The 21,724-nt window shown below is 51.5% G+C and overlaps 6 protein-coding genes across 6 annotated transcripts; 2 read left to right on the top strand and 4 right to left on the bottom strand.

Annotated features, from left to right (window-relative positions):
• Nucleotides 1–648: 648 nt before the first annotated feature.
• STEHIDRAFT_158521 (uncharacterized protein) lies at nucleotides 649–2,340 on the bottom strand (the record flags this gene model as incomplete). The annotated part of the gene is made up of 4 exons (XM_007305918.1): nucleotides 649–728; nucleotides 856–1,024; nucleotides 1,118–1,949; nucleotides 2,018–2,340. The coding sequence occupies 4 exons, from the start codon at nucleotides 2,338–2,340 to the stop codon at nucleotides 649–651; spliced, it is 1,404 nt and encodes a 467-aa protein (XP_007305980.1).
• A 476-nt stretch (nucleotides 2,341–2,816) lies between these two features.
• Nucleotides 2,817–3,960, top strand: STEHIDRAFT_148117 (uncharacterized protein). The gene is made up of 4 exons (XM_007305917.1): nucleotides 2,817–2,951; nucleotides 3,010–3,380; nucleotides 3,453–3,712; nucleotides 3,769–3,960. The coding sequence occupies exons 1-4, from the start codon at nucleotides 2,861–2,863 to the stop codon at nucleotides 3,935–3,937; spliced, it is 891 nt and encodes a 296-aa protein (XP_007305979.1). The 5' UTR covers nucleotides 2,817–2,860; the 3' UTR covers nucleotides 3,938–3,960.
• Nucleotides 3,961–7,733: 3,773 nt separating this feature from the next.
• Nucleotides 7,734–8,311, bottom strand: STEHIDRAFT_122762 (uncharacterized protein). The gene is made up of 2 exons (XM_007305916.1): nucleotides 7,996–8,311; nucleotides 7,734–7,933 (listed from the first exon to the last, which is right to left on the bottom strand). The coding sequence occupies exons 1-2, from the start codon at nucleotides 8,055–8,057 to the stop codon at nucleotides 7,792–7,794; spliced, it is 204 nt and encodes a 67-aa protein (XP_007305978.1). The 5' UTR covers nucleotides 8,058–8,311; the 3' UTR covers nucleotides 7,734–7,791.
• Nucleotides 8,312–13,135: 4,824 nt separating this feature from the next.
• Nucleotides 13,136–17,254, bottom strand: STEHIDRAFT_60168 (uncharacterized protein; the record flags this gene model as incomplete). Its single annotated transcript, XM_007305668.1, has 18 exons — nucleotides 13,136–13,188; nucleotides 13,267–13,704; nucleotides 13,780–13,950; nucleotides 14,017–14,331; nucleotides 14,397–14,546; nucleotides 14,612–14,700; nucleotides 14,769–14,856; nucleotides 14,929–15,029; nucleotides 15,096–15,128; nucleotides 15,192–15,279; nucleotides 15,340–15,444; nucleotides 15,511–15,692; nucleotides 15,811–15,954; nucleotides 16,039–16,153; nucleotides 16,238–16,349; nucleotides 16,444–16,525; nucleotides 16,589–16,664; nucleotides 16,759–17,254. The coding sequence occupies 18 exons, from the start codon at nucleotides 17,252–17,254 to the stop codon at nucleotides 13,136–13,138; spliced, it is 2,838 nt and encodes a 945-aa protein (XP_007305730.1).
• A 1,237-nt stretch (nucleotides 17,255–18,491) lies between these two features.
• STEHIDRAFT_158517 (uncharacterized protein) lies at nucleotides 18,492–19,074 on the bottom strand (the record flags this gene model as incomplete). The annotated part of the gene is made up of 2 exons (XM_007305915.1): nucleotides 18,492–18,696; nucleotides 18,899–19,074. 2 exons carry the CDS (start codon nucleotides 19,072–19,074, stop codon nucleotides 18,492–18,494), a joined length of 381 nt encoding a protein of 126 aa, XP_007305977.1.
• Nucleotides 19,075–20,287: 1,213 nt separating this feature from the next.
• On the top strand, nucleotides 20,288–21,422 carry STEHIDRAFT_158516 (ADP-ribosylation; the record flags this gene model as incomplete). The annotated part of the gene is made up of 8 exons (XM_007305914.1): nucleotides 20,288–20,354; nucleotides 20,417–20,475; nucleotides 20,534–20,586; nucleotides 20,668–20,815; nucleotides 20,894–20,980; nucleotides 21,055–21,168; nucleotides 21,245–21,319; nucleotides 21,378–21,422. The coding sequence occupies 8 exons, from the start codon at nucleotides 20,288–20,290 to the stop codon at nucleotides 21,420–21,422; spliced, it is 648 nt and encodes a 215-aa protein (XP_007305976.1).
• Nucleotides 21,423–21,724: the final 302 nt, after the last annotated feature.

The raw sequence follows: 21,724 nt of genomic DNA, 5'->3' as shown, positions 1-21,724 counted from the left end.
TCTTCCAACGCATTTGCATTCAGCTCGATGTAGAGGGACTTGCGACATTATGTCGTACTAGCCAACTTTTCCAACTCATCGCGGAACGGGAGCTATACAGAGAGCTACATATATCATGCTTCGTGGATCCCATCTCCTGGACTCCGCGCGGTGGGAAATTTGGGGAGGTGAGGGCGTTGTGTCGGGCCTTGTATTGGAGCTCGAGTGGGCCTAGTAGGTGGCTCGGGTATGTTCAGTCACTCACTCTGGGAGATATAAGGTAAATGTGCGGGTCGAACTCGGCCCATTCTTTCAACCCATTCGAACGACGTCCTGCGAAACAGCATGTGTGCTGACTGAGAGTCACAAACTACGGTCTACTCCCGCCGATACTGGTAGTTGATCATGCTTGTGCTCAAGATGAGGATGGGACGTGGAAGCATGTATGAGGTTCTCAAGGCCAACGAGGTGACGAGCCTTAATCCCAATCAATATTATATATCTTGTACACACAGTAATATAGACAAAGAAGCTCAAGCAATACACAGCAGGCAATCACACCATCGTGATACCATAATCATTAACGCTGGCAGTCTTCCTCCTCTCCTCCTTGCCCAGAACTTCATCAGAGAAGCTTGCTCGCAAGTAACGTCCCAACGACTCCGATAATCACAGCAATCCCCACATCTCCGGCTTCCACCCTGCTGGTTTACCTTTTGAAGCTTCCGCGCGCACCCATTCCGTCCCGACTAGGTCAGAGAAAAAACAACGCGAGTCAGCAACAGCTACCAGGGCGAGCCACGTCCGCCAAGGCCACCGGCGACAATAGTGAACCCTGGCAGATGATACGGAGAATTCATCACTCACAGAGCTTACATCTCCTCAAGGCCAGCTTCTTCTCGGTCCCGATGCGTTCCATGAACACCTTGCCCAGTCTATGACAATGGGCTGGTCCGATGACGAGGACGGAGACCCAGTTGAAGTACTCGAACTGTTCGAGGTGCGGGAAGCGCACAACGGCATCAGCGATAGATAGCATCTTCTCCTACATGACGACAAACGAAAAGGAATCAAAATTAGAGAAGAAATAAAGAAAGAAAGAAAGAAAGAGAGGAATGCCAGAGGAAGCACAGCGCACCTGTGTGACAACATCGAACATACTGTCGATTCGGTGCCCCATGAACGTCATGACCTGGAGCTTCCTTAGCCACGGCATACATTCGGCGATGTACTGTATCAAATCGATGTTTGACCCCGGGCGCGTGCACTTGAGGAACGATATCTTTTCCTCTTCCCTGCCTCCAAACTTGTACCCGTTTGAGTAGGCGACAGAATGAGGATCGGGATGGATTTTGGAATGGGAAGCGATGATGGGTTGGAGCGCAAGTGTGAAATCGGATAGATGCTCCCAAGTGATTCTTGCCTCCTTCAAACCAGGTGCAATGGGCGTGGTCGTACTTGACGCCGTCATACAGTCAGGATATGTGGCGGTGGCGCTAGCGCTCAAACATCTAAAATATCTCTCTGGACCCGTGAAGCTTTTCAGACGAGGGAGCACAATCCTCTCGCTACAGTATCCTCTCGCAGGAAGAGACGTAGGTCCGATTATTGTACGCTTCGTGACACCGTTCCCGATGCTGACATGTTCCAAGGTTGGATGTCTGCTGAGAAAGGAACACACAATGGTGTTGTCGATGAATTGTGTGTCGAAGGTGAAAGAGCGGAGATTCGAGAATGTGGGAGCCGGGTGGGAGGTGATGTATGGATAATTTGATAGTCGGGGGATGATATCAGGACCGATGGAAGTGAGAAGTAGGGTCGGGTGAATCTGGAGGTCGTAATGGGCTACGTCGTTTGTTGAGAACACGATGGTGAGGGCTGTCAGAGAGTGTACGTGGGAAAGAAGAAGTTGTATGCCCTCGAGGTAGGTTGAGCCTAGAAAGTCGCTAGAGGCGTATAGGAATTTGCAGCTGCGATTACAGGGAGACGTCGACATCCGTTCTATCGGCGCTTAATGATACCTAGTGACTATGCTTACCTTAAACCATTGACCGTCAGCTCTTTCACGTACCCGAGTCTTAGGTCGTTGTCCTGCCCATTGAACAGCGACCGAGATACCAACTCGAGCGAATTCAGCCGTTCGCCACGGTCCAAGCACGGGATAGTCAACGACTTGTAGAGTTCTCGTTCTGCAATGGCACTGAGGCGTTTACAGCTCATGCAAAGCGAAGCAAGGTCATGACGGTCGCATAAGCTGAAGACGTCAGCTAGGACCTCAGTTGGAAGCGGAATGCCTTGCTGCAGAGGGGAATCGTCTACTACGCTCAACGAACGAAGAGCTTGCTGCTCCTCAAGCAACATACTTGCTAGCGGCTAGTATGATGTATCTAAACATGAGACGACTGAGTGACGTATGTTATACCCAGCATATGACTTACCTCACTCTTCACGCCGGGAGCAGGAGTCTTGAAGACAAACCCTAGTCTGCCCTAGTTCAGAGCTTATGTGGAGTATCTGCGGAGGGGGTGATGCGGCTCATCATTATCAGTCAAGGGTCTTTATATACCGAGCTCTGTTCATGTAAGATGCGGCAAGATAGGCAGTTTAGTTGGCGTCAAAGACGAGCCACCCTTCCAAGTCGTGTGGCGCATCGTGTAGGACTTGTGGCCGATAAGAATGAACGCTTGACGCTGGGGCTGAGGAAAAGAACACAGAACTCAAAAAGGCCCAAGACAGCCCAAAACGCGCTTGTCACACCATGACGTCACGCGCAGACACTAGTGCCGACGCGAAAGGTTTCGCGAAATTGTGTCTTACACTTCCACGTCGAGGGTGCTCGAAATTGGACTCACACTACTGATTTTGGTTATCACTTTCAGAGATGGAGACAAACGCAGAGAAGGTCCGACAGGAGTTTCGTGAACATATCCAGAACTCGAAACACACGTCAACAGACTTGAGAATCTCCTCCAGTAAGTCTGATTTACGCATTGAACCGTTGATGAAGTGAACCTACCGCTCTCGATGCAGATTTATTCAAGACCTCTACTCTACCCATCCTCTCAAAGTCGCAGACACCGTGTTCCGCACCTGGGGAGATCATTTACCTCATCAGATCCAACGTTATCCCCGACTTCGATTTCGAGATGATACCGGATATTCTCGATGCGATCACTTCCCTGGAGTCCATGCGGAAACAATTAATAGAGAAGGTAGACGAAGCTCTGGTCTGGAACAACTATCTGAGACGACATGACCAACGTGGCGGCGCTCAGGTGGCAGATGGTGTGGGTGATAGAATCTTGGACTCGAATGACGTTGACGTGCTGAAGAAATTGTTGGCAAGAGCTCCGAACCAGCGCAGCACGTATCGAGGAATCATCGACAGATGTATTTGTTTGGTAAGTCAATTTTACCCAGAAATATGTCATTGACAGTGTCCAAAGAAGAGGCAATTTTGACTTGGTTGGCAGCATCTCGTGTATCTGCGGGCGAAATCCTGTCCGCGTTTATTAGCACATCTCGAAACATACTTCCCAGAATTTTCGCCAATTGATTCTCCCCGAGGCATGGCTAGGAAGCACTTTCCAGGGTCACAGCATCTCAAAGACATTGATGGTGATGAAATGAAGGATTACCGTCAGACTGCACGAAACTGCATCAAGTTCTTGGATGATGTAGCGGCACTCGAGAAGAAGGTAGCTTGTACGCCGGGCATAAATGGCGAACCGAGGTTTGTGGGTTTACCTCTGAGTTGCCCTCATAGAATGTCACTGAACTCAACGCCAGAATCGATTGGAACGACAATACGGAGCTCACTGACCTTATCGATCGGTTCTTACGGGGAGATATTCTATACGATGCGGATGAGGTGGAGAAAATGATTGAGACGTGGCTGCGGAAATTCGAGGCCCTTGTGTGGCGGTTGGAAAGGATCTTTGAGATCGAGTTGTATTGAAGTCGCTGTGGAATGCCACAGTTCTGCTGTTCGTGAAATCTATCAACTCCGAGTCCGCGTTTTTGGTTGACAACTCTACCGTGCAACACAGTATAAGAGATGTATCTCAGGCTACTAGTGCCCTACATTACGCTACCTGCTTTGATTGTTCCATTCTAATTATTGTACTTATGACGATTGGATGATGGTTTGATGATGGTGGAAGCTTGGTCGAACATGAGCTGATATTTCAGAGCGGCTTGTGTGGAGTATTTGTGAAGTAACCAGACGACAGTCCTTGCCAAGTCTTTATATACTCACCGAGTCCTGTCACTGAAAACCGTGAGCAGCATCGCGTAGGGCTCGCTTTGGCCGATAACTCGAGATAACTTGCCGCCAAAGACTCGGAACGGTGGTTCGGAGCTCGAAAACGCGCTGTCACGTTGTGACGTCACCCGAACCGGACGACGCCGACACCAAACTTTTGCCTCTCCTCCTTGTCTCCTCCCCATCTTGACTCTGACAGTGCTCGTTATCGGAGCTCTTATCACTATGTTTTCGTATAATGAACTTAAATCGGAGGTAATAGATATTGAAGAAGAAAGTGCTCTTGAGAAGTTTCGTGAACGTTTCCGGAGCTCGAACCACTCATTAGCCGAGTTGAAGAGCTCTTCCAGTAAGCATGATTTCCATGTTGCTATGCATTGTCTTTTGTGATGAAGATATCCTACAATGACCGAGAACAGCTTTCTTGAAAACGTCCATCTTACCCTTCGTCTTAGAATCAGAGGAGCGGCCACCGGGTCCAACAATCGCGAATCTCACCTATTATATTAGAGGCGTCGTGTTCTGTCCGTTCGATCTGGACATGATACCGGATATGCTCGATGCAATATCACTTCTGGAGTCCCTGAGGAAGTACTTTATCAAGAATGTTCGAAACGCTATCAAAGACTGTCCAAAGGGTCACTCCCAGGGTGGCGACACTCAGGTTGAAGGTGCCGGTGACAGAATGTTAGACCCGGATGATGTCAACGCGCTGCGGAAATCATTGGCGAAGAACAAGGACCAGCGGAAGACATATCGCGGGATTATTGACAGATGTATTTGCCTGGTAAGTCAAGTTCAACCAAGAACTGAAAGTATTCAAAGATGAGGTGATTTATACTTGTTGGCAGCATCTCGTGTATATATGGACAAAATCCTTTCCACATTTCTTCGCACATTACGAAAGTTATTTCCCGGACTTCTTCGACTCGCCTTTTCCCTCGGCCAGTGGACCGTCTCTCCTGAAAGCACTGCATCTCAAGGATACCTCCGCGGAAGAGATGGAAGATTATCGAAAAACAGAACTTGCCTGCAGAAAGTTCATGCACGATGCAATAGTATTTACGAAGTCTGTGGCTTTTACGGACATGAATGGTGAAACGAGGTCTGTCGTTCTATTTATGAGCCATTCTCGTATAGGGAGCCCCACTGAATGAAAGTCAGAGTCAATAAAGAATCATATGACCATCCGGAATTCCTTGTTCTCGTAGATAAGCTCCTACGTGGTGGAGATGTCCTGTACGAAACAGAGACGGTGGAAAATATGATAGAGACTTGGTTACAAAGCCTGGAGGGCTTTGTGTGGCGGTTGGAGAGGATATTTGAGGTTGAACTGCATTGAGTTTCTGTCGAGACGATGTCATCCCGCTTGGTTCGTACCCTGCTTAGTCACATTCCCTCGTTATTGACTTTTCAACTCAACCCAGCGTTACCTATGTCTTCGTTCTGAGTTTCACCCTGCCTGGTTAGCTTACCACGGTTCCTATACCGTATGCCGTTCGCCAGTGGTCGAAGTATCAGCTCTGCTAGGCATCGTCTCATTTGCTTGCACCCATCAAAGTTCGCGCATAACACTGGACTGCTTCGAGGAAATTTTTTGTGCTGCAGAGCTTGTCTTCATTTCCCTCTATCTTGTGCTACAACCTTGGCTCTAGACACGAGCTCAAGAATGCTCAGACGTCATTTTTGCCGTTGCGCCAACGGAAGTAAATTTCAAGTACTCATTCACAATTGCCTTTTTTGTCCCAAGGATGTCCGCGATATTCACATTTCAAGCGACGCCCGATCATCGACAATACAATCCCAAGGATTCGGCGTGCTTTCCCGTGCCGTCCGAGCCCGATCTGCTGCATCCATCAAGGTGGACCGTGATGGTGTACTTTACCTCAGCTTCATCGAATTCCAACCGTGACCTCTCTCCTCGAACGTGGCTGCCCTCGCGTCGCGTCCGCCCGCCCACTACGCGCCATCGCCTTTTCTTATATCGTCGCTGTTCTTCGCTCGCCACGCTTTGTTCCTTACTCTAGACGTCCTATCTTCATCGTCATCACCTTGCTCAATTAACTTCTTGATGCCATTACACCTCTGACATGCCTCTGACGCGCCCCAAATCTCAACAGCTGCGATCCCCCGCGGCGCCCACGTCTCCGTATGCTTCATCCCAGCAAGCCCAGCGACAACCGCAGACTCCGGTGTTCATGCCTCCTTCCCACTTCGCCGCCGCTCAAGCGGCGTCCTCGCCATCGCGTCAGGATCATGACAGAACGCGTACGGTACGTCGCCGTCGCTTACTACTCTTCCATCTCTACAAGACCTTACTTCCTTCCATCTGACGAAACCAACTGTTTGATGTATGTTAGCCTGTCCCACCCCCCTCGACATCTATCTCCTTCTCCTCCGCCGGGTCCACTTCAGATACTCCCACACAAGCGCACGCCCACTCTCGTATTTCTTTCCTCCACCGGAAACGCAGTAGTGGGAACGCGAACACGAACGCAAGTACGAACGCTAACACACTCTCTACGCCTCGCGATACCCGTCATCGGTCCGCCTCCGCCAGTGGGAGTATCAGCACCAACACCAATCCCGCGCCTTCGCGGCGTGCGAGAGCCAATTCTTCGTCTCGTCCATCCCAAGCCGCGTCGGGTTCGGGCCCTGTAGCCAAGTCGCTCAAACACATCCGCCGCATCAGCGGCGGCAACAACTCGACCAACCGCAACAGCCCTGGACGTGATACGCCCAGTGATCGTCACCGAGAAACCGACAGTACGAGGACTTCTCAGCCCAGCATGAAGCAACTTGCGTCCCTTCCTGGATATGAAGCGCAGCTGTTACCGACTTTGAAGGATACGATCGATAGGATGACGGAGAAGTCGGCGGTGACGGATCATTCTCAGGGCGGTTCTCAGGGGAAAGCAAGTAAGAGGGTTAGTATGGGGTTTGCGGGCATAGGGGCTGGTGGCGGTCTGGTTGGAGCAGGTGCTGGTGGTGGTGTTGGTGTTGGTGGGGCAGGAGCTGGAGCTGGAGGGGGTAAGAGTGAGGGCGGGATGTCGAGAAATGCAGGTCTGGGAGTCGGGTCTGTGGGCATGGCCACGGGATCAACCTTCATAATCGACGGACAAGATGAGGCCAGGATAAATGAAGGTAAGACCATCACCGTGCACATATCCTTCTCATATATTGATAACTTAAGGTATTCTACCTTTCGAAGCGCGAGGCACGTTTCCCGACCCGTATTCACCATCCACCAGCCGTCTTCGCCGTCCAAAATCTACGGCCAAATTCAATCCATCTTCACCCTACGCCACACCTTCAACCACTTCGAGCGGACCGACCTCGTCGCCATTTCCTCCCCAAACTTCCCGGCCTCTCCCAACTCCGGAACCTCATCAAGTGCCTGCTGCGTTGCAGGCGGTCACTCCCAGGCTACTCTCCGAGGTAACCTCTCAGCCTTCCACCTGTACGGGAGCAGCGTCGGTGTCACCGAGAACGGCGATGAGGCAGCCTCGGCCGATATTAAAATCCGCTTTGCGGGGACCTCAGCCTGTTCAGCAAGCGGGTGGCGGTGGCGGTGGTCGGAGTCCGCAGACGAGCGAGAGCATGTCTGAGGTGCCAAATAGTGAAAGCGACGGCAGAATTCCCTCGTCCAAGGCGGGAAGAGCAGCAACGATCGGACGTCGTTCGCCCAATGTGCGTTCTTCTATTGCGTTAACACTAAATCCGTGAGAGACTGACGCAGGGTTTGTTCATAGCCTTCAACAGCCTTCTCCAGTCCTGTCGCTTCGTCCTCTTTACGCTCGCCGAAGACACGCATTGGGATCCTTGGCCCCACTCCCTACTCGACTACTCAGCCGCAGTATCGCAACCGGCTGCAGTCACAGGTACCTTCGCGGGTCAGTGCCATACCCCGAAGAAAGGGATCCTTCACCACCACCACCACCACCAGGGAGGAATATCTCAGTACCTCTGCCTCGGAGGATTCGACTCCTGAAGTATCGCGTATCCAAAGAGACAGGGCGTACCCACCACGCGGTGGCGTCTCTTCGACTGCCTCTCTCTCTAGTCCCGGCTCTGGAGCTGTTGAACCTATCGATACCGGCGCTACGAGGTATACAAGGGGTGGCGACGCAGTCAACGAAGCGGAATCAGGTAGCCCATTGGAGGAAGAACCATGGAGAGGTTCAGTGGGGGCAACGCGCTCAAAAAACATGTTGGTGAATAATTTGAGGTCGAGCCGCGCTGGCCTTGGATTGGGAACTACGGGGGTAATGGGGAAGGCGAAAGAAGAAAAACAACGGCCTGCAGAGTCCCTCAGGCGGCGGCACGTACTCCCTTGGGCTCGCGAATCATCGGAAACTTGGGAGATATTAGACCTCAGCACGTCTTCGTTCGTAGATTTGCGTTCGGAAGTTTCCCCTGAAGCACCAATATCACAGGCGCAGGAGCGATATTCTTCTCAAAGCCCGAAGATATCTTCGTCTTCCAGACCTTCCTCGTCTCGCACAAACAATTCACGAACGACAGCCCAAGTCGATCCAGCATGCTCTCGCAAGACAGGCCAGGTTGAAGACGAACTCGAATCCGGGGATCATGTCTCGTCGACGTCAGAGCCCTCCGTCGTCCACCGCCGCCGCCTGGCCCTTGTGAATGGGTTGGATCAGCCGTTCTTCTCCGTGGGACCTAATGACAGAAAGACGGCTAATCTAAGCATGGACAGTAGCGATTGGAGTGGTGTCGAAGGGTTGGCCATCAGTGGATCTGGAGCAGAAGGCTGGAACGCTGAGCAAGGCAACGTACGCTCGGACGAAGAGGAGGAATACGAGGATAGACGGGAGGAAAGGGCTCGCTACATGCGTCAACTCTCGAAGGTACCGGAGGAGAATATGTCTGAAGGAAGTCGAGATGAGGGCGATGAGGCAGACTTTATCTCCGTGTCCGAGTATACCGAGGACGCAGAAGACGAAGATCATCGTTCCTTCGGGATCGGGTCTGATGGTGACGATGGAGAAGAAATCGGTACCCCGAGACCAAATCCACATTTCAGTTCGGATGCGTTCAAGAGACGGTCGGGCCTTCGTCAGAACCACATAGACGATGATGACAACGAGTATCATTCAGCAACTTCTCGTCCGGTTTCGGCTACATCTCTTGTTCGCGGCATCCATTCTCGCATGATTTCTTGCACTGCCTCGGACAGCGACCTCTCTAGCTACGGAGATACATCCCCACATTTGCCCAGTATAGAGAAACGCCGTTCCCTCGACTCTATTCATGAGAACCTCTCTTCAGCACCCTCCAGGCCACCCGCACGCCCCCCGCGACCACACCATCGACAAACGTCCTCGAGCGTCAGGATATCGCTCTCCGAAGCATATGGTCTACACGAAGCCATGGAACGCGCCGAAGCCAAAGAACGGGACGCATTTTTCTTATCCTCTCTTCCGCCAGCACAACACTCAACCCACTCGCATGCGAAAAGTGATACTGCTAAGGAGTTGGAAAGGACAGACAGTTTGACATCATTTGGAAGTGTGAGCGACGGAGGGAGTGGGCGATGGAAGGATGACGGCGAGGAGTTCACTATGGGTGCAGAGGCAATTTGGCGACAGCTGGGGTCTGGGTCGAGCTCCGAATCTGAGCATGACTCGGAAGACGTGGACAGCGCGGGGGACAGTATCCAAACCCCAGTCGGGAATGCATTTCAACACGACCTGATGGGGAGAGAGAAGGACATCAACACGACTGGCAGGAAAGCGTTATCCGTGTACGGGAGAGAAGCGTTCTACCCATCTCACAGCGAAAGTATATTGTCAGAAGCTACGAGCCAGGAGTCTGTTTACGACGACAGCAATGGGAACACTACCGTGATAGGGAGTGGTAGTCTTCCCGAGCACGAAGGCAAACTCATTTCTTGTCCTCCTCCCTCACTATCGCCAAGGCCACTGCCTGCCCTACCTCCACAGACATCCTTCTCGCCTTCGGCTCTTCCACCACCACCGCTCCAGTCTCGATCCCGCACCTCGCCCATCACTGGATTTGGTACCGAGCACGTTGCGTGGCAATCCACCATCCCCGGTGCGACCTATCAAGCACTGCTCGCACGATTCGGAGAAGGTGAAATGCAAAGACAAGAGCACATTTGGGCTCTCTGCGAATCCGAGAGGATGTTCGTAGAGCGTCTGCAGATCGCCGTTCAGACTTTTATTCGGCCCATTCGCATCCAGGCTTCCAGATCGTGGATTGAGGGTGTCCCGCCTGGAGTGGCCAGGCTGTTCGACTGGCTCGAAGATATCTTTCACCTACATTCTCAGATCTATCGTGCTCTACACGCTTGCAGGAGTGCGTCACGGCAGGCCCAGAATGGTGCACACGGATTTGTGATGACGGTCGCCGATTTGATGAAGGTTTTCGTTCCGAGGATGGAGGTTTATCAGGGGTATGTGGTCAGGCTTGGGAGCGTATTGAGCTTGGTTCGGAGAATGGTAGAACCTTGTCGTGGTGAGAATCTGCTGGAGAACGAGAGCGCGTTCGGGGAGTTTGTCAGGATTCAACAGAATAAGGGGGAGTGCCAGGGTTGGAGACTAGAGAGATTCCTCATTGCAGCGGTCGAGAGACTGGTAGATTACCCTGCTATCTTTCACGTAAGTCGCCATTTATCATTCTCTCTTCACGGGTTACCTGATCACGAGTTATCTCAGAAACTGCTGGCACTCACACCAAAAAGGCACCCCGACTACATATCTTCGATCGCACTCGTGCACTCGACCAATGTCGTCTTACGGATTCTTCATGAAGTCAAAATCCGCGAAGAAGACTACGAACTCGTGAAAAGCGTTATCTCCAGTGTTCAAGGCCTCCCTCCACAACATCAACTCGCCCGCAGGGAACGCAAACTCCTCGCTCACGGTGCTCTGCTTCAGACTTGTGGCGCTCTGAACAATCACGACAAACGGAAACGACAAGGAATGTCACTCGCGCTTCCTCCGAGTCGAACACCTTCCAACGCTGCTGACCAGACATCGAGGCGACTTCGCCGATACTCGGCAACCCCTAATTTGAAGCGGAATGCGGGCTCATCTCAGTCTCCGGTCAGGCAGAGCAGACTTCTCAGTGCACTGAAAGGATGGGCTCCTGTCGGTTCACCCTCTCTGGACCCATCGATATCTTCGGGCGGATTCTCCCTGGAGCCAGGCTTGGTTTCTGAATCTGAGCAAGTGCCTACCGCGAAGGAAAGGAGAAAAACCATGCAATCTCCTCGGCAGTCTCACCTCGAAGAGCTCTCCCATTCTTTAGGTCTGAGTTCCGCTGCTTTGAACGGCTCAGACGACGTCAAGCTTTCGATTCATGCTTTTGTTTTCACGGACTTCCTGCTGCTGGTGAAGTCTTCTGGACAATTACTTCCGGAAGGAACAAGATCGTGGACGCTTCTGGACGACATAGGCATTTCGAGAGTGTTGGCTGTAGACGAAAAGGACGAGCAGCTGTCACTCGATTGCATCCCTCTCAATCTGGACAATATAGATTCCGAGTCTTTTCCCGAACCCGCCGCGCTCTATACCGTGGTGCTCTCAGTGCCCGACCATAACTCACGGCACTCACCTTCGGTCCCAAGTGGTACTTCGAAACTCGCACACACTCGAGAAGACTGGCTCTCCACCTTCCATAAATCTATCGAGCACACACTTCGGTCACTCTCATTCCCGACGACTGCTTCCAGCTCCGATCTCGACCTAGACACTCGACAATCAATCATGAACATCATTTCTGCAGGCCTTCCCTTTCCGAAGAGTCCTTCTATCCAGGTGGATGAAGTCCTGATGGGTGTGGTCAAAGACGACACGATGATGGAAAGAGAAGAGAGGGGTTGGTGGGAGGTTAGGTTTCAACAGGTTCTGAGAGAGACATGGAGAGACTCGAGTGCTGGAAGTCGGTTCGCAAGCGAGCCTCCGCTCACCGTCTCTTCTTTTGTGGAGTCCAGCTTACTCTCAGGCTACTTGTCGCCGCAAGAAGCACCTGTTTCGGAAAATCAACAGTCCCCTCCAGGGTCAGTATCTCATACAGCTGAGCGTCCACAATCGTGGGTCGTCTCTTCTCCGAAGCCCTCGCAACGCTCACGACGGGAATCACGACGAGATACGAGAGCACCGGTTATAATCCCACCACCTCCGAACGATCCCCCTCGTCCATCGCATGAACAGTATCGCGACCCGAACGCGCAGCGTAGGCGTTCACACAGCACTGCAGCAGTCATGTCTACGTCTACGAGAACGAGCAATCCAGTGTCTCGTCCACCATTAGTGGAACGGAGTCAGACTTGGACTTCACAGAGACATCATCGTTCTCAGACTGTAGGCGTATCTGCAGGCGATTTTCGCCGTCCACCACGGGAACGGGAACGGAGTCAGGCGTCGCAACGACATCGTTCGCAGTCCGTGATCGCCCCAGTCGTCCTCCCTCAAATACATCCTACCGATTCTCGCTATCGACCTGCTTCCTTCGTTGCTCCCACCAGATCCGAGTCCGTCACTTCAGTTCTCAGCGAGCACAGGTGGTCTACTTTCAATCAATAACGTTCTTCTGCATTCGTTTTGTCCATCGCTTTGACACCTCTGTTTTCATTCTTTTACTTACATACGCGCGGACGTCCTCTATGCATATGTAACTGTTGATCTGTTGTATTGTTACAGTTTTATTGGCTAGAAGCGTGTCGTCCGTTATCCGTGTACACTGTAGTCCTACGTCATGTCAGAGGTACTACATATCTATGCTGAGTTAAAAGAAAGATGAAGTATAGTTGAGAGAAAATGACGTTTAGATAACGAAAATGTCCATTCATATGCACTGTTAGGAGGTAGTATGTCCGTGGTCTCTTCAGAGACGGGAAGTGATCTTTTACTGGCGAGTGGCCAAGGCCGACAGCAAGATGTCATAGTCCACTTTCGCGGCTACAAAAGTAGACGCATCCAGTCAGTATTCGCCATGAAAGTAGACCAGACATAGGCAGCAGCAGTTTTGCAACTCACCTTTCAGCACAAGTCTCGTAAAAGTCCTGGCCAACTCCGGTCTCTCCGCCTCCAATCGCTTCAACCCCTCCGTTCCCAACTTCCAAAGAACAGAATTCCTCTCCACCACAACCGTCGCATTTCTCTCCATCCCCGAAAGCGCGGACAATTCTCCCGCCAATGTCCCCGAGACCATGCTCTCGTCCACCCTGCCCTCTCCCCCACCATGCGCGAACTGATAGGTTGCGCGAAGGACGCCGGATTCGATGAGATAGAGCCCGTCGGGGGCATCGCCTTGGTGCCAGAGGATGGTGCCTTCAGTGAGGGATATACGCTCAAGGTATGCTGAAAGTGAATCGAGTGAAGAGAGGTCGAGGGGCCCGTACGATGAAAAGGCCTGGAGGAGGGTATTTAGGGGTTCGCTGTGAACATCAAAGTTCGGGCCAGTAGGAGACGATGCTGAATACGGAGATGAACCAAGTAATAAGTAAATTAGTACCAAACGTCGACGATGCAGAGATGATTGGGACTGACGTCGAGTCATCGTGCGCCACCCGGCGTCGCGAAGCTGGGAGCGGCGTGGCGAGTTGGGCGATGCTTCGTGAAGTTCGAGTTGGATGCCGTCTTGACGACCTGGAAGCATAACGGGTTTCGTCTCTGCTTTGTTGGAGAGGAACCACGCTCGAAGATACGCATTCTCCGTCCCTGCAAATCATCCTCCAGAATCAGCCATCCGGTATCACCAATGTAGAATGTATGAAAAGAACGTACACTCCAGGGCGTCGTTGGCCTTCTCGAAAAGCTCCACACCGTCCATCTCGAACAACCCGACGTTCTCCAACGCCGTCTTCACACTGGGGCCACCTCTACTTCCTGCCTCCATCCCACAGAACACCAACACGATCCTCTTCGATGAGAGCAGCCTCTGAATGCGCACGAATGCTTCGGCTGAGGACATGTCGACTCCAGCGACGAGAGACATATCGACGATGAGGAATTGCATGGGAGAGGTTGACCAGGAAGGTGCGGATACGAGCGTGCGAATGGATTCTTCGACGTGCGCGATGGTGCCGAAGAAGAGGAAGCCTACACGAATATCGAATAGTTAGCATGGCAGGTTGAGACTGGTAGTAGTAGCGGATCAAACGTACCTTGCAAGCGCAAGATCGTCGTTTGCTTTGAGGCCTCCCGGATGTAGGCCCTGTGAGCACTTGGCCTTCGCACCGTAGACATGCAGGTCTCACCCGAATGGATCGCTCTGATACTTCTTCTCTGTGAGTTCTGCACCACGAAGAAGAAGCCTAACATCCCGTCACAAATCATTAGCCACAATACAACAGTATTCGCTCAGAGTGGGACTACGCACAGCTGACGACAATCCCGAATAATACACCGATAACGAAGTCCCACACGGTCATAGCGACCATAATGCTGATGATGGTGATGTATTCCAGGCTGGTGTATATCGTTGTTGATAAGCATGCCTTAGTCGGACAGCGGTGACGGGATTGTAAGTCACTCACCGGCTCACGCGATGTCTCGTATCCCACAATGCCTCCTTAACAAGGTCAAAGCCCAGAACGAAGATTAACGCGCCGACCACCATAATTGCTGTGTATGGGTCAATATGACGATCAGCTCCTCATTCGACCACCAACATAGCTCAAAAAAGTATGAACGTACGAATGTAAGCGATGGGCCCCGTCCCGATGAACAGAAGTACAGCGGTAGCGCCCGCCAACATAAACCCAGAAAGACGTGTCGTTCCACCAACGCGATAGAATCTATCACCGATGACCGATCAGTTTTGTGTGCCACAACACCATGTACAGACATGGCGATAAACTCACAGTAATGTGTTTACATAAACAAGGTAATTCGGTCTGAGATCGGCATGGGTAAAGTCAGCCCTAAATTCAACCGTGTAATTGAGAAAGAGAACGTACACAGACCCAACAAATCCTGCAATCAAGTTCGAGTAACCGTGTGCCACGAGCTCCTTGTTCGTGTCCACGTCTTCGTTCAAAGACACAGCTACGCCACACAAGTCAGCACTACGCCACATGTACAAGAGCCGCAAGGAAAGGCACATACCAAGGGCAGGTACATTCAAAGGGGGGTGCAATATATTGAAAAACAAGAGCGCGAACTGCGTAGGCAGAGTGTCCCATAGTGGGCCCCAGCGTATCGACTTGAGATCTGTGCACATATCATTGTCAACAACGGAAATGTGGGGGATGACGGGCAAGAAGAGGGAAGGCGCACCGAAATACGTGTAAAACTGATACCATTTCTCTTCGCTAGCACCCACGTCGAATATCCATCCGGCCTTCCTGAGCACGTCCAGGTCCAGCCCGGCAGCGAGTACAACAATGTAGAATACAGCAGGTATAATTATGAAATCTGTCCAGAACGATAACGAGTAAGCTTCATGCCAAATTGTAAAGCTTCGGGGAAGGGATATAACGGGAAACGAAAGCAGCAGAGAGCAACGTGGAGCGAGACGAACAATATGGGAGCCAGAGAAAGGACGTACAAATCGGAAGAATAAGTTGGTGATGCCACCGTGAGGTGATCAGTCGGAGAATAGTGGCAAGCAAGAACGCCGGAACCCAGAGAATGAGGTTTTTGAGGTTGAGGAATAGGAAGGAGAGTGTCGCGAGGTTAAGTTCGAAGTCGTCGTCCGGCATGCGGGTGCAGACGGTCAGCCTGTTCCCACGAGTGCCACACGCCGCACAAACATGGTCAGGCTGTGATAATCAAACGATGGAAGGAATGGGATGAAAGGCGCACCCAGTAATGACAAGGAATACTCCGACACCGCCTATGCATCCTACCAAGATATGTCTCGGGAAGAATCCGATCAATACACCTAAGCGGAATTTGCCCAGCAGCAGGAACGATAAACCTTTAGAAAGCCATGGAGGTATCGTTAGAACAGACATGTGACAAGATGAGATAGTGATATAAATTCTCAGAGAAGAAGACGCACCAGTCAGAACGGACGAAAACGCAAAGGCGACGAGCGTGGTCGCGATGACCGCCTCTGGGTGCTCTTCTCCTATGGAGGCAGCTATCCGTGTGGCGAGGATGTGGAAGAATGGCTGGAATGAAGAAAAGGTGTACGCGCAAGTAATTTCAGTGACAAAGAAGTACCTGGATCTTGGGTAGCAAGGGATAAAGAACAGTGTTACTTACGACGACCTCGATCATCATGCTGCCGTTGGCCCCAGCAAATCCACTCGCGCCTGCCGAATAGATAACTTGAGAGATGATCGCCCTGTTTTGTAACCATGTTTATTAGATACCACAGTATGTGGAGGGGAAGAGAAAAAGCACGTACGAGACGAAGAACATCGACACGCCCATGGGGCCCAAACCCGAAAACACTCCTGCAGCCGGGAATATAATCATACCATCTACAGGATCAGAAGACAGTTAGCAATCCACGGCGTACTCGAGCTTGACCACAAAATAAAACGGATGGTTACGATAGAGAGAGAAGACACGCACAAGAAACACCATCCAAAATATTCAACAATGTGCCCAACAACACAGCCGGTACACTCCCCACCGCCTCCTTAACTCCCCACACCAAATTCTCCGGCCGTAAATTATGTCTGGCCCTAGCCAACGACTTTTTGATGCTCCTTCTCCTCGACATCTTCGTCTGCGTCGACGCATCCGCCCTCCCGTTCCCGGCCCCGTGCACAAACGCTCTCGGTGGTGATGACTCCGTAATCGACGCATTGTACGAGGGAAGAACAGTCGTGGTAGATGGTAAAAGGAGGGGTGTGTGGTCGGAGGGAGGGGGGGGTGAGGCCGTAGTCCGAGAATAGCTGCCTTTAGATGTCGCGCTCTGACGTCGTGCAATGTCATTGTCAGGACCTGCACCATCGAGCAACGACGGTGATGAATCTGGCCCGGAGCCCGTAACCGCGACTGCTCCTGCCGGCTGCGTCGCCTGCTCGGCTAACACGCGTCGTCCTCTCTGGACGTGGACGTTCATATCTGACGCGTGTTCCGTTCGCAACTCTCTCGTAGGTGCTCTTGGAGTAGCCGAGCTCGTCCTCTCGCTTTCGTCTGCGCTTAACGCATCGCGAGCGGGTGATCCTTGGCGAGCCATCATGAGCGTTAGGCCGGAGGGAGGTGGTGAATCGCCTTGTCGAGGTGTTAGTGCGCTTGGAGTCCCCGCAACGGGTCCCATAGTCGAAGTCGAGGCCGAGAGGTCCACAGAACCAGAGGTCTCAAGAGATAACCGAGAGGATATAGATGCAGCAGCGGAATCTAGTGGTACCGTGGAAGGCACAGAGGAAGGTATAAATTGGCCTGCGAGAGCTTTAGGAAAGATGAACGAGTCTCCGTGCGATTCTCTGCGGGATGTAGGATGAGAGGTGGAACCGGGACGTTTGCTCGAGGATGAGAGAAGCATGTTGGAGAGCTGCATGGTGCTGTCGCGGATGTCATTTACGGAGTGTGGGACGACCGGGGTGACTGCGAGATGGAGATAGTTTTGTGGAGAGGAGATGTGATGGATTTGTGTTTGTGGTGCAGGCTTGAAGGAATGAGTGGACGAGACGTAGGAGCGAGCTTGGAGGAGCCTGCGGGTGTCATCCATGATGATGGGTAAATCAGTCAATTGCTGCATCTCCGGCATATAAGAAGAATTGTCGAGTAGGTAAAGGAAGCAAGACGGCGGGCGTGACTTCCACAAGATGCTCAGGCGCTGTGGACCCGTGTTCGAACAAGACGTCAAGACGACAAAGGTAGTTGTTGACCACTAGGGTCCTTCGAGCGTAGCAAACGTCGTCGGACAATCAGAAGACGATGCAAGTAGTGGTAGCGAACGCCTCTGGGGTACTCTGTCTAAGCCTGAAGCATAGTAGTGTACATAACATCGGCAGGCTAGTAGAACACCACGGGTATTGACGTCCTCGTCTAGGAACGCCTAATAGAACGGGAAGCGGCTGAAGACATCACAAAGGCGTCATGACTGCCCCGAGACAGAGTGCGTGACCACGGTTGAATGAAGAGGTGATACCTGCCAAGATTCGGCATGATTGCCAGCGGATAATGGGGTCCTCTAGAACGTATACTGCAAACAAGTGACTGCTTCACGCCACCCATATTCCAGCACACCAGAACAAGGTTTCTCGTCCAGACCTGCCTCCACGCGGATAATCAAATTCCCACTGGCAAAGGCTCGTCCCGACGAGTACAAACGTTCAGACCAAAATAGAGATTGCTCACCCCGCTCGACTCAGTGGCGAATCGTTCGTCATGGACGAAATCGGTTGCGAGTTTGTGTTCTTGATACCACGAGCAATGTCGCGAGCCTCGACGTTCTGTGCATCATTCGAACCGTCGGGGGCCACACTGGACGTGCGACTGCTCGCGGTCTGGTCAATAGCGCCGTCGTCGTCCATGACGGTGACCGTTGAGCACCAAGGGCTGCCCGATGAGAGCAAGAGGGAAGAGGGCACCAGCAAAGAGGAATCCACCCGGCATCTGTTTTCAAGACGATAACATACTCGAATTTCCAATCTGGATTTGCGGCGGTTGGTTGGCCAGATCTCCCGATCGACCAACAACGACACAGCCACCTCATTCTTTTCGGTACCTGCCGCGCGCAACTCCTTATCAGCTCCCGTACCGACACTGCGGGCCTTTCTTCTCCACCCTCGAGTCGTCGTTGTTGGCGTCGTAGATAAGCCCTTGGACGCCATGGCGGACGACGAGCGCCACTAACTCTGATTCAAGGTTCTGCCTCGCACTCCTCGGTGCTGGTCTGTGTACGTCTTTGCGCCGGGGCCCGACGAAGACTTCCATGGAGAAGCTTACCCAATACAGTCGAGGCGAGAGCACCGGGGCAGTTCTGCTCTCAGGAGCCTCCATATGATCTTTCGAAAAAAAGGTTACTGAGGTCAAGGCCAGGCCTGCTTGGCCTGTCATGAATCCTTCGTCGTCCTTTGTGTTTTTTTTTGTTTCCTTTTTTCACTTATTGGCACCGGTGGAAACACTGGAAAGGTCGTTCTTTGAACGTTTTGTGAAGCCTGGCTTGACGTGCATAAATTGGCCATTTTATAACTCTGAAGTCTCTTCGACCCGGAAGAGCTTCAGTGAAGTTACGCCAGCAGGTCTAATGATCCCGCTGCGTTCTGCGAGTGCTCTCTTCAAAGAGTGTGGCCAATCGGAGAGTGTGGCGTCTGATCGAAGCTGGCCAAGGCCCCGGTTTTGACATTGTCCCACTGTTTGCGGCTGTTTGCGTTCCGAACGCGACGGTCTTTGTTTTTTAGTACCCTCCGCGACAAAGACCAGCAACAACTGCCTTTTGGCCCGAGTCTACCGTCTGGTTTCTGGGATAACTCCCTTGCATAAGCGTCATAAGCCTCAAATATCTCCAGATAGTCGACTCCAACATGTCTTCCTCTCTCGTGGCTCCCTTATCCGACGCAGAGTGGCACGCCAGATGTTTTACAACTTGTATTGGCTCTGTCCCTCAAGGTCCTCGCGGCGTTTATTTTTGCACACAATCGACCTGCAAAGCAGGCTTCATGTCGCTGAAGCGGCTTCATCTTCACATTCACATGGAACATCCCATGTGTCTGCTATGTGCCGTATCCACGAGTGGGAGTAATACTGCTCGATATCGTTCCAACGAGGCCTTGACAGAACACTCTGAGGCCAAGCATAGAACTTGCATTTTCGTGGATTGTAAGCGCAGACTTCCAGGCATGAATGCGCTTCTCCAGCATTACAGAGATGGTCATCCTCTTCGGTGCTGCGTGCTGTGAGTCCTTCCTTCTGGGTCGCCCTCCCCCCCTGTCTCTAGATGTGATGTAGCAACTAAAACTAAATATGTGTTTTGTTTGGAATTGACGGTACAGGTGTCGCACGATCCCCGTGCCTATATTTGGCGATAGTTGGCATACGCAGATACGAGACGTCTTGTGCAAGAAATGTACGCCCAAGGTCACCCTTAGAGGTATGCTTTCTCTCTTCACTTAAGTATTTACCGCGTCGCTTTCCCATACCAATGCTAATGGCGTACCTTCCGCTAGCGCCAGCCCTTGTCGAGATCCCTGCCGGTCATGACGCGTATGAAAGTAGTAAGTGCTATCAGAGTTGATTCCCCGTACAGTAGGCCTGGATCAATGTGGCACATCAACAGTTGAGAGACAATTTTGGGGAAATTGGCTTCATCACTCTCAAAAACCAGAGGTCATTAAGGTCAGTGTCCTTTCGTCCATGTCCAGTCGTCCTGATCATTTACCAAAGTATTCAATAGATCTGGAAGATCTTCGGGAAGAAAGTCTACGTTGACAGATACATGGCCTACAAGTACGTTCTACCTCTTTTTTATCGCTTCCCCAATCACTGTATTCCTCACGATTGAAACAATCATTCCTGTTGCTTTTCCAGGGATAAGGTCATAAAGAGTTCAGGTTATCCCGACGGTAACGCTAAACGGAGGTGGCACGGAACTACAAGGACATGCCGCCTCGGAGACACCAGTTCCCACAGCCAGATCTGCAATGACCTTCGATGCTCATTGTGCAGCATTATCGAGGTGCGTCACGTCCCCGAGCTGCGATGTTATTTCAGTATTATTTCACTCCGAGGTGACGGATGGTTGCTCCATGTCCAGACGTCTTTCGACGTCGTAAAGTCTGGTAAGAAGACAGACTGGGGCCGGTTCGGGAGCGGGATCTACACGTCATCCACTTCCTCAAAGGTAAGCCATCATCAGAGTCGATATTTATCTCACTTCTGTAAAACTTAACAATCGTGTTTCCACGACGACTATAGGCGGATTCCTACGTCCATGAACTGGGAGGCTCGCGATACTCCACGATGCTCCTTAACGCGGTCATTCTCGGACGAAGCAAGGAGTTGACCGAGAATAGTCCGGACTTGAAGCAGGTATGTACCTACTGTTTCTTCTTTGGCATGGGTTCTACTTAGTAGGTGATTGATCGTTCGTCTTAAAATTTTAAAGCCCCCAGCAGGTTATCAGTCTGTGACGGGTGTGCCAGGACACGATCTCAACTACGACGAGTGTATTGTATATGATGTGAGTAGGCTTGCATGTTTTCTTGCTGTTTTGGATTGTTTCTGATTTGGATGGGTAGAACGATGCCATTAGACCGATGTATCTTGTCGTGTATCAGGATTGATTCATATTTGAAGAGTTCAACACACTCGTACTCATATTTGCCAGTGTTTTGAGCTCTTCATAAGTTGCAGAAAGAAATACAGATCCTTTTCTTGTACTAAACCATGTCCCGTCCAACAGGGCATGTATGTCGCGATGTACATTTAACCCTCCTGCTAATCAGAGCTCTAGCGGGGGCTCTAACGTTTTAAATAAGTTACTACATATATGTCCTAATACTGATGATTCAGATCAATTGTTCCCCACTGCGACGTCATAAACCAAAAATCCACGATATAGATTGCCGCGAACTTGAGGCATAAG

This window comes from Stereum hirsutum, assembly GCF_000264905.1.
Source record: "Stereum hirsutum FP-91666 SS1 unplaced genomic scaffold STEHIscaffold_10, whole genome shotgun sequence".
In the NCBI taxonomy this organism is placed as follows: Eukaryota; Fungi; Basidiomycota; class Agaricomycetes; order Russulales; family Stereaceae; genus Stereum; species Stereum hirsutum.
This window is presented reverse-complemented; position numbering and strand designations above follow the sequence as displayed.